Source organism: Panthera onca, chromosome D4 (assembly GCF_046562875.1).
Source record: "Panthera onca isolate mPanOnc1 chromosome D4, mPanOnc1 haplotype 2, whole genome shotgun sequence".
Taxonomy (NCBI): Eukaryota; Metazoa; Chordata; class Mammalia; order Carnivora; family Felidae; genus Panthera; species Panthera onca.
This window is the reverse complement of record NC_138351.1, coordinates 61,052,292-61,077,049: the sequence shown is the minus strand read 5'-3', so window position 1 is coordinate 61,077,049 and position 24,758 is coordinate 61,052,292. Positions and strand designations below refer to the sequence as shown.

Below are 24,758 nucleotides of genomic sequence, written 5' to 3'. Positions count from 1 at the left end.
TTTAGTTTATTTTTTTTTGTTGTTGTTTCAAATATTCTTTGAGGAATAATTTTAGAAATTAAAGAAAATTTGTAAAGACAGTACAGAAGTTTCTGTATACCTCTCACCCAGTTTATCCTAATGTTAACATGTTCTATAACCATGGTCCATTTATCAAAACTTAAGAAATTAAGACAGGTGACATTACCATTATTTGGATTTCATTAGTTTTTGTGCTAATGTCCTTTTTTGGCTTCAGGATCCAATCTCCGATATGACATTGCATTTAGAATATTTAAAAAGCTCTCCAGGTGAACCTTGTGCAGCTACAGTTGAGGACCACTAGTGTATGGGGAGGGTACAATGCTCTTTCCTTCCTGTTTGCACACATTCCCCCACAAACATTACATTTTTTTCCTCTTGGGGTGTATGCATCATACAATGATTACTCATACTCCATTATATTACTCAAGTGACATATTGAGGGCAGAATAACCATATAATAGTCCTTTATATCTGGATGGCACTTCAGAATTTATACTTTGATATACACTGATTTGCTCAGGAGTGTATGAAATTGGCAGGGCAGTGATTATCATTCCAGTTTTATAGATGAGGGAATAACCTCAGAGAGGCTGGGTACTCACCTAAAGTAACATCTAACTTCCTTAGTACTTTTCATGCTGGGTCTAATCTTAGAAAATCTGGTCTCAATTTCATCTGCCAGAGTGGGTCAACATTAGTCAGAAAAGGGTAGATGGAAGTTTCATGTTCTAATAGTGTTGCATTAAAGAGGAACCATAAGAGATTTGCATACGTGCCATGCACAGGGGCATAAAGGTGAAACAGATGACAAAGTAGATGGAATGAAGAATATAGAATGTTAGAAGGAGAGGGATCTTCTCTTTTTACCTTTTAGGACCCTTTCTGCTTGCCCTCTCACCCCACTCCCTGTATACACACAATCTCTGCTTTCTCACTATTCTTATTCAAACACCAGTGTGCATCTAAACATTTTCCAGTTTTCTTCTTGGCTTAAAACGTTGAGGTCACAGAATCAAAAGTTTTGCAACCATCTAAGCCCACTTTGTACTACCCTCCTCTCATGGTAGGTACAATGGTCGTTCTTAAAAATCCATGAAACACATGCTACTAAATCTAAAATGATCTCATGAGAAGTCCCAAAGCTTTAATTGTTTTTCAGGGATCCTTCATCCAAGTGAAAGATTAAGAACCATTGCAAGGGGAAGTGTTCTGTAACTGTAGGCTCATGACCACCTGTATTAGAAGCATTTAGTGTTTTTTTTTTTAAATTTTTTAACATTTTTACTTATTTTTGAGAGAGACAGAGACAGAGTACAAGCGGGGGAGGGGCAGAGATAGAGGGAATCACAGAATCTGAAGCAGGCTCCAGGCTCCAAGCTGTCAGCACAGAGCCCAATGAGGGGCTTGAACTCACGAACCATGAGATCATGACCTGAGCTGAAGTCAGACACTTAACCAATGGAGCCACCCAGGAGCCCCAGCATTTAGTTTTTTTAAAGGCAGATTCCTAGATTTTACCTCCAAAGAAAAGATTGCCTTATAAAGTTTTTATTTATTTATTTATTTTGAGTGGGGAGGGGCAGAGAGGGAGAGAGAATCCCAAGCAGACTCCGTACTGTCCGTTTAGAGCCCGACAGAGGGCTCGAACTCACAAACCTTGTGATCATGACCTCAGCCAAAATCATGAACCAGGTGTTTAACCAACTGGGCCACCTAGGCGCCCCAGAAGGTTGCCTTATAAATTACAAATAATCTTACATAACTCTAGAAAGGATAATAAAAACCTCAAATCATATAATAAAAGTGTTACATATTTAAATTCCTATTTTCCAGAACAAAAAATTTTACCTTTGAAATTTAGATGTGGCAATCTACATCAGTGTCTCCAAATCTGCTTTGCATCTCAGTACTTGCCACACTTGGTAATGCATTTTTTTTTTCGTGATTATCATTAGATAATGATATCTAAGGTCAGGAGGGCAAATACATTTCCACACTAGTCTGTCCACAAATTAAGCAATACTATCACTTTCAACACCACCATCTAGTGGCAAACACAGCTATTACAGTGCCAGTTTCACAGAGTGTATATAGCTTAATTGTTCTCAAACTTGTTTCTGCAGACACACTGATTAACAGCATTTCCCCTGGAAACAGATAAATGGCATTTTTTTCCAAATTTTCATGGACAGACGACAGAAGACATATTTATGAATGTGATCAATTTTAAAGTGTGTGTGTATGTGTATGTGTGTGTGTGTGCATGAGTGTGTTTTCAACCACAACCTTCTCTTTCAATCTTTGGCTCCTGCTGGTTATTTTCTGCTAGTGATCTATTTATTACTCCATAACAAATGAAAAGGTTTAGCGACAGCTTTTCATGGTTGTGCGTTTAAAATCTGTGGATTTGCATGCTTTTGAATATTTTATATTGCAAGCCATTTATTCTCCCCACCACAAACAGGATAAAAAGCCCATATACTGAATTACATACGCAGAGAAACTTGATATAGGTGAGAGATGACGTTACAAGTAAGTAGGTAAAAGGATAGTATCGTTACAAGGATAACTGGTCATCGCATGGGATGAAAATACGATTCTATTTGGCCCTTTTCAGAGCTGTCCAGAAACAAAGATTACAATCTCTTCTATGTACATGGCATATTGACCCTCAGTTTCATTCTCGCTTCAATTCCCGCAAAGTATGGAGCACACAAAAAACTCCCCACTTACCCCCTATTCCAGTGTGAGGCTCCCCATCCATTAGACTTTAAATAAGGTTTACTTGGGGTTCCTTGCTGACAATACATCGTTTTTACTGTGGAAAAATTGAATATACATAAGTATAAATAATCATCTGTGTATTCCTACCACGCAAGAATTTCTAACATTTCCCAACATCCGATAATTATGCTAATGTGGTAACTGCATATATCCATCCTTTTTCTTTAAAAATTCGAGAGAGACATCTTAGTGCATAAATCGTCATCGAATGTCCCCACTGGCAAGCAATGGAACGCGGAGTCGCTGACTGGCGGGGAATCACAGCGGATCCGCTAAAGTCAACGGAGGCCCGGACCCGGGAAAGGAACCGAAGCCGGGCAATGGCTTCAGCGCTCCAACCCTAACTTTACAGGGGCCGCCAGCGCCACCCGCAGTGAGCTCGCGTCCCTCTCCGCGCATGCGCCAGCCCCTGAGCCCGCACCACCCCGCCAGCGCGGCTTCTGCGCAGGCACCAAGTTCGGACACAGGAAGCGGAAAGTCTGCCGAGTTGGGTCGGCACCTCAGTGAAAAGTAGCCATGCGCGTCTTGGAGGAGACAGGGCCTGAAGCCACAGCGACCCCGTGCGGGTGCGTGAAGCCGGCTTTGGAAACAGGTAACTTCTAAGAGACCGGCGGTTCACACCCAAAAGAGGCCTAGGCTCAGGCCTCCGACTTCAGTGCAGAGAGGGACGTAAAATGTGAGAACTTGAATCGAAGTGCGTCATTGTACTTACCGCGAAGCCACGGATCACGTGCACCAGCGACCACGTGATTTTGCTGAGGCGAGTGGGATGATGTCATCTGTTCTGGGTAGCTGTGGTTGGCTTGGTTTAGGCGTGATGGCCGGAACAGCCACGTGCAGTGTAACGGCCTTTCTTTCAGGGGGTTCTTGAGCCTGTGGGAGAGATAGGATGTGAACGTTGGTGTTAACGCGCGTTAGGAACTAATAAATGCCCCAAGAGAGAGGCCTCCTGTGCTGTAGGAAGTGAGGAGGGAGACGTGGGAAAGTTCTGGGGCGGAGAGACGGGAAATCTTTTTAAAGTGGGCCTGGAAAGATGGGCATGGGTTTATTTTCCCTTCATCATAGCAGAATATTACTTTTAGAAATTAGAAGCAAATGGAAGAAAGTCAAAGTGCACCATCATCCAGAGAAAACCACTGTTAATATCTTGGTGTCAACCTACCATACTTGTTTCAGTGCATGCACGCTAGAAAAATGAATTGATATGTGACCCCATTGTTTTGTAACTTCTTTCTAAAACAAGTTTCATATAAATCTGTGACCATTAATAATTTTAAGGGATTGCACATTATTTTTCTTTAGAGATGTGTTCTAACTAACCAGTTCGCTATTGCTGGACGTTTAGGGTACTGCCAGTTTTCATTGTTCTGAAGAAAATTGTTAAAACTAAAATCTTTGTGTGTGTGATAAATGTTTAACTTAGATTAAATTTGCTAAAAGTACTTCTACTTGGTCAGAGGTTGTGCTCATTTTAAAAAGTTGTTGCACAGTGCCAGATTGCAGGCTTATATTTTGACAGGAAGGAGCAGGGCTCAGAGGTCTACACAGCATGGGATTGGGGAGCTGTAAGTCTGAAATATTGGATGGATGGGGGGCGGGGGTGGGTGGGAACCGTTGATTGGACTCAGGATTGTGGAGAACCTTAAATACCAGTGTAAGAAATAGAAAGTCTCTTAATGGTGAAAAGTGGAAAATTTAAAGTTAGAGGGTAGCGGGGCGCCTAGAGTAGCTCCGTTGGTGTAGCTTCCGACTCTTGATTTTGGCTCAGGTCATGATCTCATGGTTGGTGAATTGGAGCCCCTCAATGGGCTCTGCCCTGACAGTATTGAGCCTGCTTGGAATTCTCTCTCTCTCCCTCTCTCTGCCCCTCCCAACTCCCCTGTGCTCTCTCAAAATAAATAAATAAACCTAAAAAAAAAGGGGGGTAGCATAAAATTAAGGAACAGAGTCTAGAGGATTGGTGTAGTATATTTTAACAGGGAGAGGGACCTGCGTGGGGGACATGAATTATATAGTAAGGGTAATTTAACAGTCCAAGCAAGAGGTCAAGAAGACCAGAATTACCTTGTGTACAAAAACTCTGCATTAATAACTGTTGGTTTTTCTCTTATTACACAATTAATACAATTGTAATACTGTTAAAATGAGGGAAAGGCCTAAGTAAGAGCTTTGAAAAACACTCTTTGCTGAGCACTTGGTGTTATACTAGGTGCTTTAAATATTTTTTCCACGATATTGAAGTATTGTGAGATTCTTCACAACTGTTAATTCCACTATGATAAGAGTTCTTGTTGTTTCTTTTACCCAAACTTAGCTCAGTGTCTGGCAATTGTATACACCTGGAAAGTGTTTGTTAAATGAAAACAGGACACAGGGATCCCAACTTACTAGGTTAGGGCTGTTTTTTTGGCCATGTTTCTTTATGACATTTTAGTGGAACTCTAGAGACTTGTTTGGCCTCAGTTTCTTCATCTTTATTTACTGTCTTTATTCCACAGGAACATGGATAAGGATAAACAAAAGAAGGCCTGTAAACATATTGAAAAAATATTTAAAGTCCTCAAAAACATACACAGTATGGAAGTATCTTAGAATCATAATATTGAGAGAGAAAAAGCAAGCCTGAGAAGATAACATGTAGTTTAATACCAGTTTTTATAGAGTTCAAAGACAAAATAAAAATTATGTAGGCATGCATATACATGTGATAAAATTATATTTAAAAAACTACATTAGAAAAAGAAGTGAGTGACAAAGACCCCATTCAGGCACCTGTTTATCTCAGCGGGAAGGATGGGTGTGCCCTAGGAGAGAAACAACATTAAAAGATAACAATTTGTTGGTAAAACTCTAGTTCTTGGGATCTGTGGTGAGTACACAAGATTTCATAATATGATGCTCTAATATATATGTGTTACATATAATATTTTATATGTAGCCAATAATATAGTTTTTATAAGTGAAAAGTAAAGAAGGGTGCTGTGAGGGAAACTACCAGGCCTATAATCTCACCACCTATGCTGGTAATGGAAGCTGGAAATAAAATGATGGTCTAGAGTGTCTTTATATCATCTCTTAAAAGAAGTTAGTAAAGCTTTCATGAAATGTAAAGAAAAAAAAAGTTATTTGTAAATTAGCTGTGGATACATTGGACTTGAAACCTATATTGATACTGGCTAGCCAGATTTCCTTTTTTTTTTTTTTTTTTTTTTTTTAACGTTTATTTATTTTTGAGACAGAGAGAGACAGAGCATGAACGGGGGAGGGGCAGAGAGAGAGGGAGACACAGAATTGGAAGCAGGCTCCAGGCTCCGAGCCATCAGCCCAGAGCCCGACGCGGGGCTCGAACCCGCGGACTGCGAGATCGTGACCTGAGCCGAAGTCGGACGCTCAACCGACTGAGCCACCCAGGCGCCCCTGGGTTTCCTTCTTTTTTTTTTTTTTTAATTTTTTTTTTTTTCAAAGTTTTTTTATTTATTTTTGGGACAGAGAGAGACATAGCATGAACGGGGGAGGGGCAGAGAGAGAGGGAGACACAGAATCGGAAACAGGCTCCAGGCTCCGAGCCATCAGCCCAGAGCCTGACGCGGGGCTCGAACTCACGGACCGCGAGATTGTGACCTGGCTGAAGTCGGACGCTTAACCGACTGCGCCACCCAGGCGCCCCAAGGGTTTCCTTCTTTTGAAAGGAGTTGCCACTTAGGAAAAAAAAAGGGTTTCTAATTATTATAAAAAGTTCAAATATTCTATAAATTACAAAGTCAAATATAAAAATAATCCAAAAATCTCAGTATCCATTTTACATGTTACCACATCCATTTACCAAAATGTTAACATTTTGGTGAATATCCTTCCAAATAGTTTTCTCAGCATACATGTACATATTTAGGTGAATGTATAAACAAACTTTCATAAATGGGATTATGTTCTTTCACTTTTTCAATTCCCATTTTAATCAGGTTAGACTTAATGCTTTTTTCCATGTAACATGAATTTTTTGAGTATCTACCCCCGTGCATGCAATATAGACAGTGAACACTGCAGTAAACAAGACAGAAAAACTCCTGCCCACAGGGAGCTTACATTCTAAAGGGGCAGAGAGCTACTGGACAAGCCTAATCTGAAATCTACCCTGTGTCTAGACATTTTAGTAGTATGATCCCATGTACTCCCTTTATTGCTTAAACAACTTTGTTTTGTATGTTCTGTTTTTAATTGAATGCATCCCTATTTGGACACGTTTTCCCCACTATCCAAAAGTAGAGCATCCCTACAAAATGTTTCATAAGCTGAAATGGCATAATGCAAAGTAGTTACCATTAATTTATATGGAAAATATTTTGAGCATTCCTCAATGCAAAAAATAATCTCTCTTAGGCTTTTCTGTTACCTGAGGACACATCTTGCTAGTGGATGCACAAAACAAGATAAACCACAGATGCTCACAGACAAAGTTCAAAAATCTAGTGTCTTGATGCTCAGATGCTTCCTGGGGAAGGACCTGAGTGGGGCCGATCTCACACCTTGAGGTGCACCCTGCATCTATAACAGCTCTCTGCAAAACAGATACTGAACAGTATTTTCAATTTTTGCCTTTTTTGGTAAAAATAAACATTGGATTTCTTTTGATTAGCAAAAACAGGTACTAATGTAGGTCTTCTGTAAATGTGCAGTGGCTTAATGCAGACTTATGAAAAGCATGAGGATATCTGTATACAACCTCTGTCTCCTTATCTTTAATTATTCTTTGCCTTATCTTTCATACTCTAGCCAAGCAAACTAGCTTGTTCCCTACATGTGCTGTGACAGTTCTCATTTAACTTGGTGTGTGTGTTATTCCCTCTATAGTAAATACCGTTTTAGCCCTGACCAAAGTCACATGCCTTAGAAAATGGTAACATAGAATTTGATTTATGGTCATAGTAGAACATCTAAAAATGCTCCCTGTCTTTCTTTTCTTAGACCTGTACTCTTTCTGGCTCATCATCCAAAGGGATATAATAATGTGTATGTAATAATGAGGCTATTTGTATATATTCATGATACTATATGAATCATTTTTAATAGTTGCATAACACTTGGTAGATGTTAAAACTATGAATTCAGTGCATTAAAGAAAACATGTTTTCCTACATCTTTATTTGACATTTTGACTAATGATTTCTTACCTGATTTTCTTCTGTAGGGAATCTTTTAACTGAGCCAGTTGGCTACTTGGAATCCTGTTTCTCAGCCAAGAATGGTACTCCAAGGCAGCCATCTGTTTGTAGCCATTCGCGAGCTTGTTTGAGAATTCGGAAGAGCATCTTTAATAATCCTGAACATTCCTTGATGGGCTTAGAACAGTTTTCTCATGTTTGGTAAGTTGTTTTATAATTAGAAGTGGTTCTTTGGGCCAGAACTTGCCCTTGAGTAAAGTACTCCAGTTGAAGGCAATCTTGGAGTCTGCCATCCAGACCATCCTTCCTATTGCATGGAATTCACGTACCATGTTCTCACATGTGATTGTCTGTATATCTTGAGCAACCTCATGGAAGCTTGGAATCCACTGAGGGGGCATGTTCCATTTGCAGTTGGTTCTGACTATAATAAATGCCTTCTGTCAAGCTGAAATCTGCAGACCTTCTTGATTCTGCCTGTGGGTACCTATTGTCTTCTGGACCAGGGGTCAGCAAGCTACAGCCCATGGACCAAATACATCTACCTCCTATATTTGTAAATATGTTTATGGGAACACAGCCACTCCTATTCATTTATGTATTGTGTGTAGCTGCTTTTGTGGTTTAGTGGCAGAGTTGAACAGTTACAACAGAGACTGGTTGGCCTGCAAACCCTCAAATATTTACTGTTTGACCCTTTACAGAAAAAGTTTGCATGACTCTACTCTAGACCCATGAAGAATTAAGTCTATTCTTCCTAAAGACAAAAGAGCTTTAGAAATCTGGATACTTTAAATAATAAAGTGTTACCTATATTAGGACCTGCGTTATACTAGTGTTACTGATTGTCACTTGGAATTCTGTCTCTGTCCATTCTTCCTCACTCCAGCATCACCAGTATGGCTTGGTCTAATTTTAAAGTGAAGACCTAAAATTAGGTATTTATTCTGAAATAGTTTATATTTCATGTTAATTTGGAGATGTGGGTAGAGTAAAAACATGAGTGTCTGACCTAGTTTGTAGGATCTTGGTTAAATTAATTAAGCTAAAAACATTTACTGATATAAAAAAAATAGGTCTGGATCTATATAAAGAGATTTTTCTGTATCCCTCCTATTTTTCTCCTCTCTCATCCTCACCCCCTTACACTCTTCAGAGATTATTGTTGTTAACAGCTTGGTGTATATCCTACCAGGCTTTTTCTTTTCCTTTTTTAATACACATAGAAGCATATACATACACGTTGGGAGTGAGTGTTTTAAACAATGGAATATGTTTTCTTCACTCAACAGTATATATCATGACAGTACATAGAGATTTATCCTTTTTGCTTTGATGGCTGTCTGCTTTTGGAAAATATGGGTATACCATGATTTGACCATTCTCTTGCTAATGGATAGTTATTTTGGTATTACAGTAGTGCTGTAACAAACCTTCTTAGACACAATTCTTGACACTTGGGTATTTTTTACAAATAGGGTATCAGAAATGGATATCGAGCTAGAGGGGGTGCATATTTATAACTTTGGAGACCTACTGCCAAATTGCACTTTAGTAAGCTTAATTTATGTTTCAAAGATGTATAAAAATGACCTTTTCTCTGCGTTCTTGCTGACACTATATGTTATCAGTTTTTTTTTACATTTTTGCCTGACAGGGAAAAACAGTATTTTATTTTTCAGTTCAATTTCTAAATTATTAGGTTCAACATCTTTTCATATGGTTGCTATTTTTTACTCTTTTGTGAGTTGTCTATTCATGTTCTTGGCTTAATTTCTTATGAGTTGTCCTTTTCTTTGTGATATGTAGGAACAGTTATATACCACAGATATTAACTCATCATCCATTATACAGGTAGCAGACATTTTCTCCTGAGATGACATTGTGTAGTCATAAACTTAATGAATTCAAATCTGTTGTTTCTCTTCTTGGCTTCCTTCTTTTGTGTTTTGTTTAGGAGTGCCTAGTCAAGTTATTTAACATTTCTGAGCCTCATTTTCCTCATTTTTTTTTTTTAAAGACACACTTTTTTTTTTATGTTTATTTTAGAGAGAGAGAGAGACAGACAGAGCGTGAGCAGGGGAGGGGCAGAGAGAGAGGGAGACACAGAATCTGAAGCAGACTCCAGGCTCTGAGCTGTCTGCACAGAGCACAATGCAGGCTTGAACTCATGAACCGTGAGATCATGACCTGAGCCGAAGTCGGATGCTTAACCAACTGAGCCACCCAGGCACCCCACAATTTCCTCATTCTTAATGGGGATAAATTACAAATCTTACACTTGTTAAGAGAATTAAATGAAATGAGTATAAAATTGTCTAGCATACTGCCTGGCAAACAGAAGGCATTTACTTCGTAAATTTTGCTCATTTAGGCACTTCACAAACATTTGCTAAGTTCCTACCATATGCCAGTAATTGTGTTAGAGGCAAAGGATATGGAAATAAAACTCTGCCTCCCTTCAGGGAATCAGAATGGTATTTTCCCCCTCATTGCTTACATTTTAATACCATTAAAAGCATTGTTTCAGTTCTAATTTATGGGATTAAAGATTGTTTCCCCTCAAATCATTATGATACATTAACTTGTGTTCTTTTCTTACTCAGTGGTTTGGTTTATTTTCAATAGGATTTTGTTTGTTTTTCACAAAAATGGTCATTTGAGCTGTAAGGCGAAAGTGCAGCCTCCTAGGCTGAATGGCGCAAAGACTGGAGTTTTCTCCACAAGGAGCCCTCATCGTCCCAATGCAATAGGATTGACTCTGGCCAAGCTGGAAAAGGTAGAAGGTAAAACATTTCCTTTCTACTTTTATCTTTTTATCCTTACCCAAAAGAAGTCTTCTAAAGCCAATGTAGTATTCACCACTGCCTGTTATTCAGATGATTACCAATGGTGCGAACCCCTGAGAACTATCAGACGTTGAAGAAAATGAAATGACTCAAGGAATGTTACACTTAGAAATCAGTGCTCATAGGATGCTCAGAGTCTGATTATATCATCACATATGTCAGAATTTATTAAGTTATTTTAAAATAATGAAAGATTTCATAATCTTTACATTAGTAACCAAATTTTCTTTGACTTGGAATACAATAAATACAAAATAATTCAAAAATAATTGGTCACTTTCAGAATTAATACACAGTAACTGGTTGTATGTGGAGATATGGTAAACACACAGGGTGGTGTTGTATTATTTCTTCCTTGCATCTTTGAGGAACTGGACGTGCGTCATGGCTGTAGCACAGCTGTTAACTCTGATGTGTGGCAAAGGATCTGTGATGAATCTCGCTATAATATTTAATACCTGTCAGATTGTGGAAGTACCTGTGTAGAATATCAGATTAGTCTTAACTGTGTGTTCATATATAGCCTAGTTAATGGACCATACATTTTTTGGAAGCATCCCTTTCTTTTTTTTTTTTTTTTTCTTATTAAAGTATAAATGATATGTTAGTTTCAATTGTACTATATAATTCAATATTTATATGCATTGTGAAATCATCATCGTAATAAGTCTAGTAACCATTTGTCACCATACAGAGTTACAAAAGTTTTTTTTCTTATAACGTGAATTTCCAAGATTTACTCTCAACAACTTTCAAATATATGAGACCATATTATTGACTGTAGTCACTGTGCTATACATCACATCCCCATGACTCATTTATTTTACAGTTGGAAGTTTGTACCTCTTGGTCCATTTCAGCCATTTCACCCATCTCCCCACCCTCTTCTCTCTGGAAGCCACCAATCTATTCTCTGTATTTTTGAGTTTTGGTTTGTATCTTTGTTTTGTTTGTTAGTAAAGCATCCTGTTCTTGAATCACTCTGACCTAATAAGCACATTTGTTAGGCAAAAGATGAAATAGGTATACTGGGAATCAGAAGACCATTCCAGGCCTTAGCTTGCTTGTTTGTAAAATGGGCTCAGGAGCAGGACCTGCCCTCTCTGGAACTCCACAGTATTTTTTTTATTTTTTTTTTTTTTAAATTTTTTTTTTTTTTCAACGTTTTTTTATTTATTTTTGGGACAGAGAGAGACAGAGCATGAACAGGGGAGGGGCAGAGAGAGAGGGAGACACAGAATCGGAAACAGGCTCCAGGCTCCGAGCCATCAGCCCAGAGCCCGACGCGGGGCTCGAACTCACAGACGCGAGATCGTGACCTGGCTGAAGTCGGACGCTTAACCGACTGCGCCACCCAGGCGCCCCCACAGTATTTTTTAGGATCTTATGAGACAAAAGTTCTAAGAGTAGTTTTCAGGCTGCTTAGTACTAAATAGGTAAGACCAGTTATTTTGTTTGTTTTATCCCAGAACTTGAACTTCCTCCCCTGGATTGTATTCAGCTGGGCCTTAGGGAGGTTTTCCAGGAAAATTCTGTAGCCAGTTCAACTTGAGCTTTATCAGTTTGTGATGGCTAACCAGCTTGGGTAGTAGTACTGGAACATTTTATGATCATTCATGTAACCCACACATATTTTCTGAACACTATAAATGTGCCAGGGATTGTTCTAGGTGCTGAGGTATAGTGGTAAACAAATCAGATAAAAAATCCCTGCACTGTAGAAGAACTTAAAATTCTAACAGGGAGATCAAACGAGAAATGTAAAAGGCAAATACAATAATACTGTAGGCATTCTTAACAAATAAGTGTTATGGTGACTTCTAGTATTTATGTGGTGCTTGACAGTTTGTAAAGAGGGTTCACGTATGTTCAGTGTCTCTTTGGGCTTGATAGGGTAGGGGCGCCTGGGTGGCGCAGTCGGTTGAGCGTCCGACTTCAGCCAGGTCACGATCTCGCGGTCCGTGAGTTCGAGCCCCGCGTCGGGCTCTGGGCTGATGGCTCAGAGCCTGGAGCCTGCTTCCGATTCTGTGTCTCCCTCTCTCTCTGCCCCTCCCCCGTTCATGCTCTGTCTCTCTCTGTCCCAAAAATGGATAGGGTAGCAGTCTTACTTCCATGGATGAAGGAACTGAAGCTCTTTGATGTTTGATAATTTTCCTAATAGCATCCAGCCAAGTGGTTGTCTGACTAAATCCCATGAATTTTTACCCATGTTACAATGCCTTTCCTCCTTCTGCAGACGTTGTTAGGCATAATCCATCACCTAGGAAATCCAAAGTCCTCATTCCAAAGTTCCAGGCTCATTCACAGTGAGCATGTTGTAGAAATCAGTTTCCTGTGTTGGTCATGTTTAAAAAAATTTTTTTTTCTTAACATTTATTCCTTTTTTGAGAGAGAGAGAGCCAGAAAGGCTTTGTAGAAGAGATGTTATATTAAGAGCCTTAAAGAACATGCAGGAGTTTGACAAGTAAAGAAGAGGATGGGTTTCCAGGTAGAATGAAAAGGGTGTTTTGGTACCAGGTATCAGAGAGCCTGGCGTGTAAGAGAATTGTGAGTAAGCTTGGTGAGACATAAAAGGATGGTGTTAGTTTATAATTGTTTGCACTATTCTTCATTGTTATTATTTCTAAGACGAGGTATTTTTCACATTATAGGTGGAGCCATATACCTTTCTGGAATTGACATGATTCATGGCACACCTGTCCTAGACATAAAGCCCTACATAGCTGAGTATGACTCACCACAAAATTTGATTGAACATTTACAGGACTTTAATTTACAGAATAACCAATATAAGCACCCAAACACGCCCCGGTCCGGTGGCAAGACTGACAGCTGTGACCAGCAACAGCTCTCAAGGTATGATAAACCACAACACTATGGTCACACTGAGGAGAAACTTAAATGTGCCGAAGACAGAACTTCAGGAGAAAACTATATGAAATGTGACAGCTCAACACAAATCCGGCGAAACTCCCCTAAGCACAGAGAGATAGTGGGAGATTTGGGTGTCGAATCCAGAAGTGATCAGAGTCCAAGTGTGGCAGAAGAGCAAATCGGCCCATATTTCCTGGAGAAGAGGTTCTCAGAGGAAGGTACAGAAAGGAGGCAAAGGAGAGGGAAAGAAGCAGTGATTGCACAAGGAAGTAGTACAGAGGTCCAGCCTGTGGTCCTTCACTGCCGTCCCAGGAGGGCTGATGCAGCCCACTGCAGCGTGGTCCCCGCTTGGGTGAGAGAGGCCCCTGTGGCCACCTTGGAAGTGCGGTTTACTCCTCACGCAGAGATGGATCTTGAGCACCTCAGTTCAGGAGGTGTACCAGGTACTTTCTGTTTCTTATTTCTGAATGAGAACTTTAGTCAAATTTGGTATTTCTGAGGGCAGTCATACAGCATATTTGTCAGGATGACTGGTCGTAAGAAATGCAGGAGTATAAAATAATATTTGGGCAACACCACCATCTGACGACTTCCATTCAGCCACGTTGTTCAGTACAGTGAGTCCCAAAACTCAGTAAAGTGTTTCTGAGAATGGCTGTTGCCTCATGAGGTGGCTCGTGATTTAAGTCCTCTTATCAGTCTGTTACAGTAGTTCCTGGGGTTTTCAAACAGCATTCAGAAGCTAAATTATGCTTGTTCTATACTTATGTCAATTACATTTTTTCATCTGTTTTACTGTCTGACTAGAGAAATATCCCATCTTATTCCATCAGGTGGCACAGAGCCCAAGAGTAAGAGGTAAAGGGTCTCTTAGCACAGTTATTGTCACCATAAAGTCCCAGCCCTAAAGACATACCTTTCACCGTAGAAGAGGGGCCACAGGGCTTTTATTTGGAGCATGTTTACTTTACCACATGGTTTTTAACAAACATTGTAATCTGGTTTCCCCTGTCCACAGCAGATCCCGAGCAGCAATCTAGAGTGAAGGAAGGGGCTGTTAAGAGGTAGCTGCAGTGATTCCAGTAAGAAGTAGCCAGTTAAGTTGCCAAGAGTGTGTCTGATTTCGTCCGCCACTCCAGGATGTGTTTCTCGTTCTTCCCTAATGCTTTGTGTTTAAACAAAGCATTTAATTTTTAAATTGACCTCTGTATTTAAGAAGTTCTGTTTATGGGGCACCTGGGTGGCTCAGTCAGTTAAGCATCCACCTCTTGATTTCGACTTGGGTCATGATCTCATGAGTGCAGAGCCTGCTTGGGATTCATATTCTCTCTCTCTCTCTCTCTCTCTTTCTCTGCCCTTCTCATGCTTACTCTCTCTCTCTCTCAAATAAATGAATAAAAAACTTAAAAAACAATTCTGTTTATGAAAGTTGTTTCATCATTGTATACAGTTGATGGGAGGAGGAAGGTAAGTTTAAAAGGATTTTGTGATAGAACAAAGAAAGCAGTGCTGCCTGGAAGATACTTTGTATTTATACTTACCCTTTGGCCTGCGGTTATCAGTGAACGCTTCGTACTTTGGAAAGTTTTATCTTTTTCAAACTCTAGTGCTATGTGTCTGAGAGATTACAGTATGCCTTATTGATTTAAAAAAATCATTAAAAAGAATTATGAAATGTAACTTTAAAACAAGGACTGATTTAGAACAGAATTTGGAGCCAGTACAGAAATAAGAAATGACCTCGGGAAGTTTATAGTCTAGAAAAGAGAAAAGATATTGAATGGCAGCGTGTTGTGTGTGTTGGGGTGGGGGGGGAGGACGTGGGGATTGGTGCTGGAACGGAGTGTTGTGGGCACATGAGGCAGAGAAGGATTGTGACTTGGGGAGCAGAGAGGAAACCTGGGAAGGCTTCCTGGAGGAAAAAGTATTTGAGCTAAACTTGGAAGGTTTAGTTGTCAGAGAAGTGAGGTGCCAGGTGAACAACCAAAGGCCTGGAGCTTTTACCAGTTACACTGTTTAATTAAAGAGTGTGATGTTTTTAAAGCTCCTCTTTTTTGAGTGGCCCTGGAGTCCTTTTATGAGCCATGCAATAAAGGAATATTAGCACTGCATAATTGGTCCTTCTTTTTTTTGTTTTTGTCTTTGTTTTTTTAAAGGATTCTGTGTGATCAGCATTTGAATTGGTTGGTCCTTCGTTTTTGACCAAAAATTGAACTTCATGGCTTTACTTACAAACTTACTTATTGGATATAGCCCAGAGTGATTTTTGGCTGTTGTCTAAAAATTGAATTTACTTGCAGAAGAATAAAGATCTACCACCACTCCAGACGATATTTTGAATAGGGACAACACTGTTTAAATCACATACCTTCCTGGAAGGGCCCAGCCTTCATTTGGATGTATGTTATGTTGTAGCTATTAAAAGTTAGGTCACAGTTGGGGCTCCTGGATGGCTGAGTCGGTTAGGCATCCGACTTTGGCTCAGGTCATGATCTCGCGGTGTGTGAGTTCAAGTCCCGCGTCGGGCTCTGTGCTGAAAGCTTGGAGCCTGTTTCAGATTCTGTGTCTCCCTCTTTCTCTGCCCCTCCTTACTCGTGCTCTGTCTCCTTCTCTGTCTCCAAAATAAATAAACATTAAAAAAAAAAGTTAAGTCACAGTTAATTTTTTATTTAAGTTTTGTACATACTGTATTTTTAAAAATTATAATACATCCACAATTATATAAATGTAGGAAGTTTGCTACTTAACAGGGTTAAACATCTTTTTACCTGAAATATAAACCTGGGTGGCATGGGGTGGCTTGTTCCCTCGTGATGGTGTTCAACTTTCTCAGCGTATCTGTTTTGTCATGTCCTTGTTCCTTAGGGAATGTGGTGTTACTTTTTTTTTTTTTTTTAATGTTTATTTTTGAGAGAGAGAGTGCAAGCAGGACGGGGCAGAGAGAGGGGGACAGAAGATCCAAAGTGGGCTCTGCACTGACAGCAGCGAGCCCAGTGTGGGCTCAGACTCGCGAACTGTGAGATCATGACCTGAGCCGAAGTTGGACACTCAACCGACTGAGCCACCCAGTCGCCCCTGTGGTGTTATTTTAAGTAGGGGTGTGACACCAACTATCTGAGGCACCTTCTCTTACCTATAGCTGGAGCTCTGGGTATATGTGGGTTTAGTCCTCTTTCTTGTGGCTTTCTGAGAATGCTGGGACTGTGAATGCATTTCCCTGACCATACTTCCTTTCTCAGAAGAAAATGACAAGAAATTGAATTAAAGTCTGTGTTGAGATTAGATAGAAGATTTTGTTTAGCACATGAAAATTGGGGGCATGCATAAGTTTAATCTAATGATAGTAAATACTACTTGAAAGTGACATTCTGTGTAATGACTGAATAGATTGGCAAACCCAGTTCATTTTACGTGATCATCAAGGAACCAACCAAACTCCACATTAAAGTTCACTGTAATGAAATTTGACGTGCATGACTTTCAGCATTAAGTTGTATTATTCTCATTGCAGATGGCAGTCAGTCTTCATTTAAATATTTTCAATCAGCAGAGGAAGCAAGGCATGCCATTGAGGCTGTGCTGTCAGCTGACCCTCGGTCTGTGTATCGACGGAAGCTCTGCCAGGATCGCCTTTTCTACTTTACTGTAGACATAGCGCATGTCACTTGCTGGTTTGGTGATGGCTTTGCAGAGGTTCTAAGGATCAAGCCAGCTTCGGAGCCTATTCAAATGACTGACCCTACAGAGTCCTTGGTGTCTCTGGGATCGTAAGTAGCCTCTATCGTGTGTTTTAAACAGCCTAATTGACTTTGGATGGGGCTGTTGGATTATCTGTATAAGCTAACAATGTGCCGCCTTTGCAAAAAGAAGCAACACTTTGTGATCTCATTGCTTTGATTGATTTGGGTTGTTCAAAATATTTATTTGAAAAACCTATATTTTAATAAAGTGAGAGATGTAAAATTTAGAGAAGTTGCCATATGCTTTTCAGTTGGTTAATGTTGAAGAATCCAAAGGTGTTGATGTCTCATTGATTTCTGAAAGAAGCTGATTATTCTTGGCACTTGGTAAAACTGGGCGGAGAGCATTCTAGCAGGAACTTACAAGCTAAGGGGATCTGTTCAACAATTCATACTGGTTTTCTTGTCTGGAATAGTTTGACCCCTCTATTTTATTTTAAATCAAACTGAGTTAACATTGTTTTAAGAAACTAACAGATCTGGGGCACCTGGGTGGCCCAGTTGATAGAGTGTCCGGTTTTGGCTCAGGTCATGATCTCACAGTTTGTGAGTTTGAGCCCCGCGTCAGGCTGTGTGCTGACAGCTTGGAGCCTGGAGCCTGTTTCGGATTCTGTGTCTCCCTCTCTCTCTGCTCCTCCCTTGCTTGTGCTTGGTTTCTCTCTCCTCTCTCTCTCTCTCTCTCAAAAATAAATAAACATTAAAAAAAAATAAAAAAAACGAAACTAACAGATCGAACACAAGTGGTTGTAAAGATTTTTAGAGATTAAACCCCTGTATATCAGAGACTTTGGCCCATACACATATATATGTATGTAGTATGCATATATTTAATCCTGATTCCAAAATAGACACTCTGAAGTTTCTCTGGATGTCTTTGTATCAGAAAAGAAAGTCACTCCAGAGGTCCAAGAAAATAACTTAATTACCGGGTTATTTCTTACTTATTGTGTATTTACTGAAAAGCTACTGTGGGTTAGGTTTTGGTGATAAAAGGAGGTAAAAACAAGATGCAGTTCTTGTTGCAGGTCATAGTTAGGGGAGGAATTATTTTATTACAGTTAGATAAATATAGTAATTAAGTCTGTTCGTGGTTCCTGTGTAGTACCATGTAGGAAGCAGTTGTAAGAATGTATTGCCTATAGGTGATTTTAATGATGTGATCCCAGATAACTGAAGATTTATGATCAGCATAACCAAATTAGATACCTGTCAACATGAGAGGCTTTCCTAATCACAACTGTAAATCTTTTTTCTTTAATTTTTTTTTAACGTTTATTCATTTTTGAGAGACACAGAGAGACAGCATGAGTGGGGAAGGGGCAGAGAGAGAGGGAGACACAGAATCTGAAACAGGCTCCAGGCTCTGAGCGGTCAGCACAGAGCCCGACACGGGGCTCGAACTCATGAACTGTGAGATCATGACCTGAGCCGAAGTCGGCCGCTTAACCAACTGAGCCACCCAGGCGCCCCACAACTGTAAATCTTAATAGCTGATTGGTCATGGTTTTGAAATGAGTCCTGCTGCCTGTAGATACTTGGACAGAGTCATTTGCGGCTGATGACACTGCACTCTTGAACCAAACTGGATTGCCTTTGAGGTTGCTTATAACCTCTTGGGGAAGTATCTTTAATTTGATTTTTAAAATCTCTTTATTTTGAGATAATTACAGATTCACAGGAAGTTGCAAAAATAGTGTAGAGGCCATGTGTACCCTTCACCTGGCTGCTTCCCATGGTAGCATCTTACATAAACTGTAGTATAATGTTAAAACTAGGAAGTTGACATTAGTATAATCTTTTATTTCGATTTTGATGCCTTTTCTCTTAAAATTATTTTGAGACTAAATCAGGGCTTGAAGCACAAAATGTTGATATTTAATATTGAAAAAATAGTCTGAGGATGATAACAACCAGCCTTCTAGCAACAGGACTGTTCAGTTGTTTGAGATTTTAATATACATTCTCCGGATTTTAGAACTAAAATCCTAAATATAATCCAGGTTAGTTCTCTGCCCACTTACCAGTCTCTTCAGTATTCCCAGTGTTTGGCCTTTAGGCCCCCACTTAAACCCCTGAGTGATGATCCTTCACCCCTGCTCTTTGTAGTTCATTATGTATGATAGTGCTCGTTATTAAAATACTCTTCCTTTCTATGAGATAAAGTCTGTTCCCTGATAACCACTGTTATGTAGAGGGGCCACATAACATATGGCTGATAGTGCCCTTGTGTTAGCCTGTCAGATATTATTCTAGCTCCCTACCCCTCAGTCCTGTCTCTCTGCTGAGCCACCCCCCGCCCCGTTTCCTTCAGCTCTTTCTCATTTAACATGATGTTAAGCCTCTCCCCACTCCCAATCTTTGAATCCCCCATGTGAGCTTTTGTCTCTAGGTATGCATTTTCAGTGTCCTGTTGTGAGGCAGTTTGGATCTCTAAGTCATGAACTTCCATCCCTCATAAAGAGAAATAGTTTGAAGTAAGTCTTACATTCCTTTTCATTGTGGGAACTTTTCCAGAAGAAGGAGGTACAGTACTCTGTATCGACCTTAAATTTTAGCCTTTGCTTTTTGGTGCCTGTAGGGGGAGCCCTTGATAACTGTTTCTTTTCATTTCACTAGACTGGAGATAAATTCCAGTTATTCAAGCTGTTTAGGTAATTTTGGCTTTCAGCCCACTTGTCCCAGCTTTCCTGAACGGTAACTTCCACAAGAAATACTGATGCTTATCAATCTCTTATAGGAATAGATTAGAGGATGTGTGGCATTTATTAAATCTTTAAATTGTAGCTTGGCTTAAGGGCTGGCATGGATTATTTCAGCATGTGGAGGCTGTTCACAACCAGAAAGACTCATTAGCCAAACCCCTGAGCATGCATATACATGGTATTCATGCTTTTTATGTATTTGTGACTTTTTTCTTTGGAGAGAAGAAAATGGAGCTAAAGATACAAATCAACCTCTTGTTGGTAGTTTCCTTTTTGTGATAGAGTCCCAAAGAAGGCAGGTGAAGACTCAGTAATGAAATCTGTATCAGTTACTGAACTTCTTTCCTGTCCTTGGCATGAGGGTACATGCTTTTTCATACATTGATCAGAGGTTAAGTAACATGCTCAAGCTCACACAGCTGGTCAGCCATGCATGGAGGATTTCAACCCATCCAGTCTGGCCCCAGAGTTGGCTCCCTTCCCAGCATGGCTCTGCTGCCTCCCCCTTGCAGATACAGATGCCCAGCAAACCATGCTGGTTTATTTGACGGGTCAGCAATTTCATGTGCTTAGTAAGTGTAGGACACTTAGAGTGATGTTCATGGGAATCCAGCCACTAAATGAAGAACAGGGGGAGGAATGAGAGTAGAAATGCCCATTCCAGATCTCTGTGGGACCTCCTGGGAAGTAGCATGGGAGATGTGGAGAACACTGACTTTGGCCTCAGAAACTTCAAGTGCTGTTTTCTGCTCTGCCCTGTGCTAGCTTTGTGACCTACGGCAAGTCATTTTACCCATATCCAAGTTCCCACCCTTTGTTGTTCCAAGGATAATGCTTGGGAAGGTATTTTCTAAACTCTTCAGTGGTCTACAAATTTAGGTAATATTTTTATTGTGCCTGTTATTACTGACACCCTTTCTGGCTTACCTGCCTGGACAAGCAGACTCAAGGGAACCAAGGGGTCCTTAAAATACAATGTGTGGGTGACCTCTGTTTTGTTTTAATTACAGTTTTTTTGTTTTTTGTTTTTAGTAAGTAGACTTCATACGCAGCATGGAGCCCAACACAGGTCTTGAACTCACGGCCCTGAAATTAAGACCTGAGCTGACATCAAGTGTTGGATGCTTAACTGACTGAGCCACCCACGTGCCTCCAGAATTTTTTTAAAGGACTCCTGTTAGCAAGTTATAGGATATTTTGCTAAGGGAGATATCACAAAGTGTCCTACCTTAAAAACCCAGGTGACATTAAGCCACATGCCTAGGGCAACGTCTTCCTTCCACCTGGCCTTCCCTTCTGGGATTGCACATGAGCTGCCTTCCCTGCCTCTGTGTACAATCAGAAGACCAACCCCTTTCTCACACATGATCCTCTCAAGTGTCCTTGGTCTTCTACCTTCTTTCCTGATTCCAGCCCAGATACTTCAGGAAAATCTTTGCATTTCTTTTTTTTTTCCTTCTTTTCAAGTTTTTATTTAAGTTCTAGTTAATTAACATGTATGACAAAACTGGTTTCAGGTGCAGAATTTAGTGATTCATCACTTATATATCTGTATTTATTTTATAATAAAATAAAATTGTAGTCATGGTATGAAATTATTAAGGTAAGTTCTACCTCTTTGACAAAGAAGAAGCAAGTCATAAGGATTAAAGCTCAATGAAATATGACAGGGTTTTTTTGTTGTTAAAATAAGGCTCCTGGACGCCTGGGGTGGCTCAGTCAGTTAAACGTCCGACTCTTGATTTCGACTCAGGACATGATCTCACAGTTTGTGAGTTTGAGCCCCGCATCAGGCTCTGCACTGACAGCTGTGCAGAACTTGCTTGGGGTTCTGTCTTCCTTTCTCTCTGCCCTTCCCCTGCTTGCACGTGTACACATGTGCTCTCTCTGTCTCTCAAAAATAAACATTAAAAAATAATAATAATAAATAAGGCTCCTAATATAGGTAGTCACCAAATGACTCTCCAGCATCCACTCTATTCTACTCTGTGTCTTCTCCACCTTTGTAGGTTCTAGCAGGTACAATTCACAGAGAATTCAAGGGTTAGGTCAGTGCATGTGACTGTGAACAGGCACAAAAAAAGCCTTTTTGATGTGCATAGGAGGTAAAAATTCAGTGATTCACTCTGTTTTTTGATGGAGGGGGCCACTTGTCCAGTGAACTCTCATACCACACTAACCAGTCAGTTTTGAGTCAATGTGTGTTTGTGTTATGCTGACAAAAAACATAGGATTGTATGTAACACAGTGTCATCTACCCGTGCTGCCTTGTAGATCACTTGAGAATTCTATCAGATTCTTTGCTAAATCATGCAATTCAAGATCTATAAACCTTTTTTATTCAGTGTTAACAGTTTCTATTTAAAAAAAAAATTACCCGCATGCTAAACACTGCAGAACTGTCTAATAATTCTTCACATTGGTAGAGACACTATGGTTTACAAAGCAATTTAAAGTATATTATCTCTTTTGGCATCTTAAACCCATTATGGGTTAATCTTGCTTCTGAGAGCTAAGCTTGGCACCTAACTGCTATTTAGAACAGGGGTCAGCAAGCTATAATCCAAAGGCCGACTTTGGCCCATGCCCTGTTTTTGTGTAACAGCCTAAGAGCTAAGATTGGTCTTTACGTTTTAAATTTTTTTTTTAACGTTTATTTATTTTTGAGACAGAGAGAGACAGAGCATGAACGGGGGAGGGTCAGAGAGAGAGGGAGACACAGAATCTGAAACAGGCTCCAGGCTCTGAGCAGTCAGCACAGAGCCCGACGCGGGGCTCGAACTCACGGACCGCCAGATTGTGACCTGAGCCGAAGTCGGACGCTTAACCGACTGAGCCACCCAGGCACCCCAACGTTTTAAAAAGATTGTAAACAAAAACAAAAAAAACAAGAACATGTGACAGAGAGTGTGGCCTGCAGAGCTAAAAATACTTATATTTGGCCCTTTGTAGAAAAGGTTTGTTGACCGTGATTTAGAATATTACTCCTCTGAAAAGATGTTTTGAGTTCCAGAAAGGTTATTTACAAATTAAGTTTTTGGGTTATTACATGCTTCTAAATCAGGGATTACCTTTGTTTTTGAAAGGACCTAGTCATATAGCCATGTGAGAAAACTTACAAATATGACATAAGTACCATGTATGTTTTAAAATATCCTATTTATATGTATAAAATGAGGTTGTACAAATCCATGTTTACACACATGTAGAACATTTCTGGAAGGATAAATAAAAATATGCTAACAGTGGTTGCCTCTGGGGATTGGTCTCTGGGAGCTCATTGGGGAAGGGAACTTTATTCTCTTCAGTATGTTGTGGGTTTTTTCTAGTCATGAACACATTATTTTTATATGTGGAGCATAAGGAGAGTAAAATGTCCTAACTAAGATAAGTTAGATTTCTACATCTAAATACATAACAGTGTGCCCTCCTCCTCCTGCCCCAAATCTGGTAAATACAGTTAGAGACATTTTTACTTTTTCCTGGAGCATCACATGTGGATCACAAAACCAGAAACGGCCCTGGTCACACATCAGCTGTGGAGCTGAGCCACTTTGGGGCAGGTAAACTGGTGGGGCCTAGACAGCTTGTCCCTAAGGGTACACTGACATCTGTTCTTCCAGAGACAGGGTTTTGGGTAAGGCATTGTGCCTATAGATAGAAGACAAGCGCCTGTGTGGATGGTGTTGCTGGCAGAGGGCTGAGCCATGGAGAGCACCTTAACCCAGTACTCACCAAGCCTGTGCAATTCATCCAGTCTGGACTAAGGGATAGGTCTCTGCTTGTAGGATCCATTCACTCATCAGCTCCACCCACTGTCCCTGTCTACTTGTATTATTTAGTAAGCTCGCACACTATGTGACTTGGTGGGGATTTCTGTTCCTGCATCCTCAGAGCTGGCCCTTACCCACTGTCAAAATGGAAGCTCCGTCAGCAAGAGAGGAGAAGCTTGGAGCTGGGATCAGCTGTGCCCACTGGGTCAGGAGGCTGTGCTGAGGTAGAGGTAGGGCAGACTAGAAGGAAGGGTAGGCTGGCGTGTTGGCAGGTGGCAGAGCAGAGCCTGTGTAAGGGATGGAGTAGGGCTGTCGACTTATTTGGAGGCTCAGGCTCTGCCTGGGTTGGGGAGGAGTTGAGGTCTGAGAGGCAGAACCAAGTCCCAGAGGGGTTAGGCAGGTTATCCAGGGGAGCTCAGGGACCCATCATATCAGAACTGCTTGAAGCCTGCTTGGGATTCTCTCTCCCTCTCTCTCTCTCTCTCTGCCCCTACCCCACTCACTCGCATTTTCTCTCTCCCTAAATAAATAAATTTTTAAAAACTTTAATAATAATAAAAAAAAGAACAGCTGATTTTTCTTAGTTCTTTGCCTAATGTCCTATCTTTGCCAAGATAAACAGTCACATTGAAAGATACCTTTAATATAGTCAGACAACACGAGTATAGAGTGCATGCAAATGACTATAAGGGGAAAATAACTGACATAAAATTAATGAAGCCAAGCACAAAATATTCACTGGGTCATAAGGTGGGAGGAGCTTCGTCATCAGGGCTTGCCCTTCTGTTCTTCCTCTGGGGAATCCTTCTACTGCCACGTGAACAAGCCCAGGTTAACCTGCTGGATGATTCTC

The 24,758-nt window shown here is 40.4% G+C and overlaps 1 protein-coding gene and 1 long non-coding RNA gene across 5 annotated transcripts in view; one reads left to right on the top strand and one right to left on the bottom strand.

Moving 5' to 3' along the window:
* Positions 1-3,398, bottom strand: part of LOC132663176 (uncharacterized) — a 40,701-nt gene extending 37,303 nt beyond the window's left edge. Inside the window, exons 1-2 of the long non-coding RNA XR_009602968.3 lie at positions 3,308-3,398; positions 2,758-2,842 (exon numbers count right to left, since the gene is read on the bottom strand). This is a non-coding gene — a long non-coding RNA (uncharacterized LOC132663176). The remainder of the gene's footprint in view (positions 1-2,757; positions 2,843-3,307) is intronic.
* On the top strand, positions 3,288-23,380 carry TRMO (tRNA methyltransferase O). Of its 4 annotated transcripts, none has more exons than XM_060609230.3 (5): positions 3,288-3,400; positions 7,994-8,168; positions 10,596-10,753; positions 13,468-14,133; positions 17,202-23,380. In XM_060609230.3, the coding sequence occupies exons 1-5, from the start codon at positions 3,325-3,327 to the stop codon at positions 17,459-17,461; spliced, it is 1,335 nt and encodes a 444-aa protein (XP_060465213.2). In that variant the 5' UTR covers positions 3,288-3,324; the 3' UTR covers positions 17,462-23,380. The 4 variants fall into 4 exon arrangements, with proteins under 4 accessions (XP_060465213.2, XP_060465215.2, XP_060465216.2 ...); XM_060609232.3 differs by lacking the exon at positions 17,202-23,380 and adding an exon at positions 14,712-15,032; XM_060609233.3 differs by lacking the exon at positions 3,288-3,400 and adding an exon at positions 3,497-3,771.
* The last annotated feature ends 1,378 nt before the right edge of the window (positions 23,381-24,758 follow it).

What these genes read in the sequence shown, in the direction of transcription:
- TRMO (XM_060609230.3), top strand. Translation starts at nt 3,325, where the DNA reads ATGCGCGTCTTGGAGGAGACAGGGCCTGAAGCCACAGCGACCCCGTGC. An exon ending in GAAGCCGGCTTTGGAAACAG is followed by an intron (nt 3,401 to 7,993) that starts GTAACTTCTAAG and finishes TTTCTTCTGTAG; the next exon opens with GGAATCTTTTAACTGAGCCA. An exon ending in GAACAGTTTTCTCATGTTTG is followed by an intron (nt 8,169 to 10,595) that starts GTAAGTTGTTTT and finishes TATTTTCAATAG; the next exon opens with GATTTTGTTTGTTTTTCACA.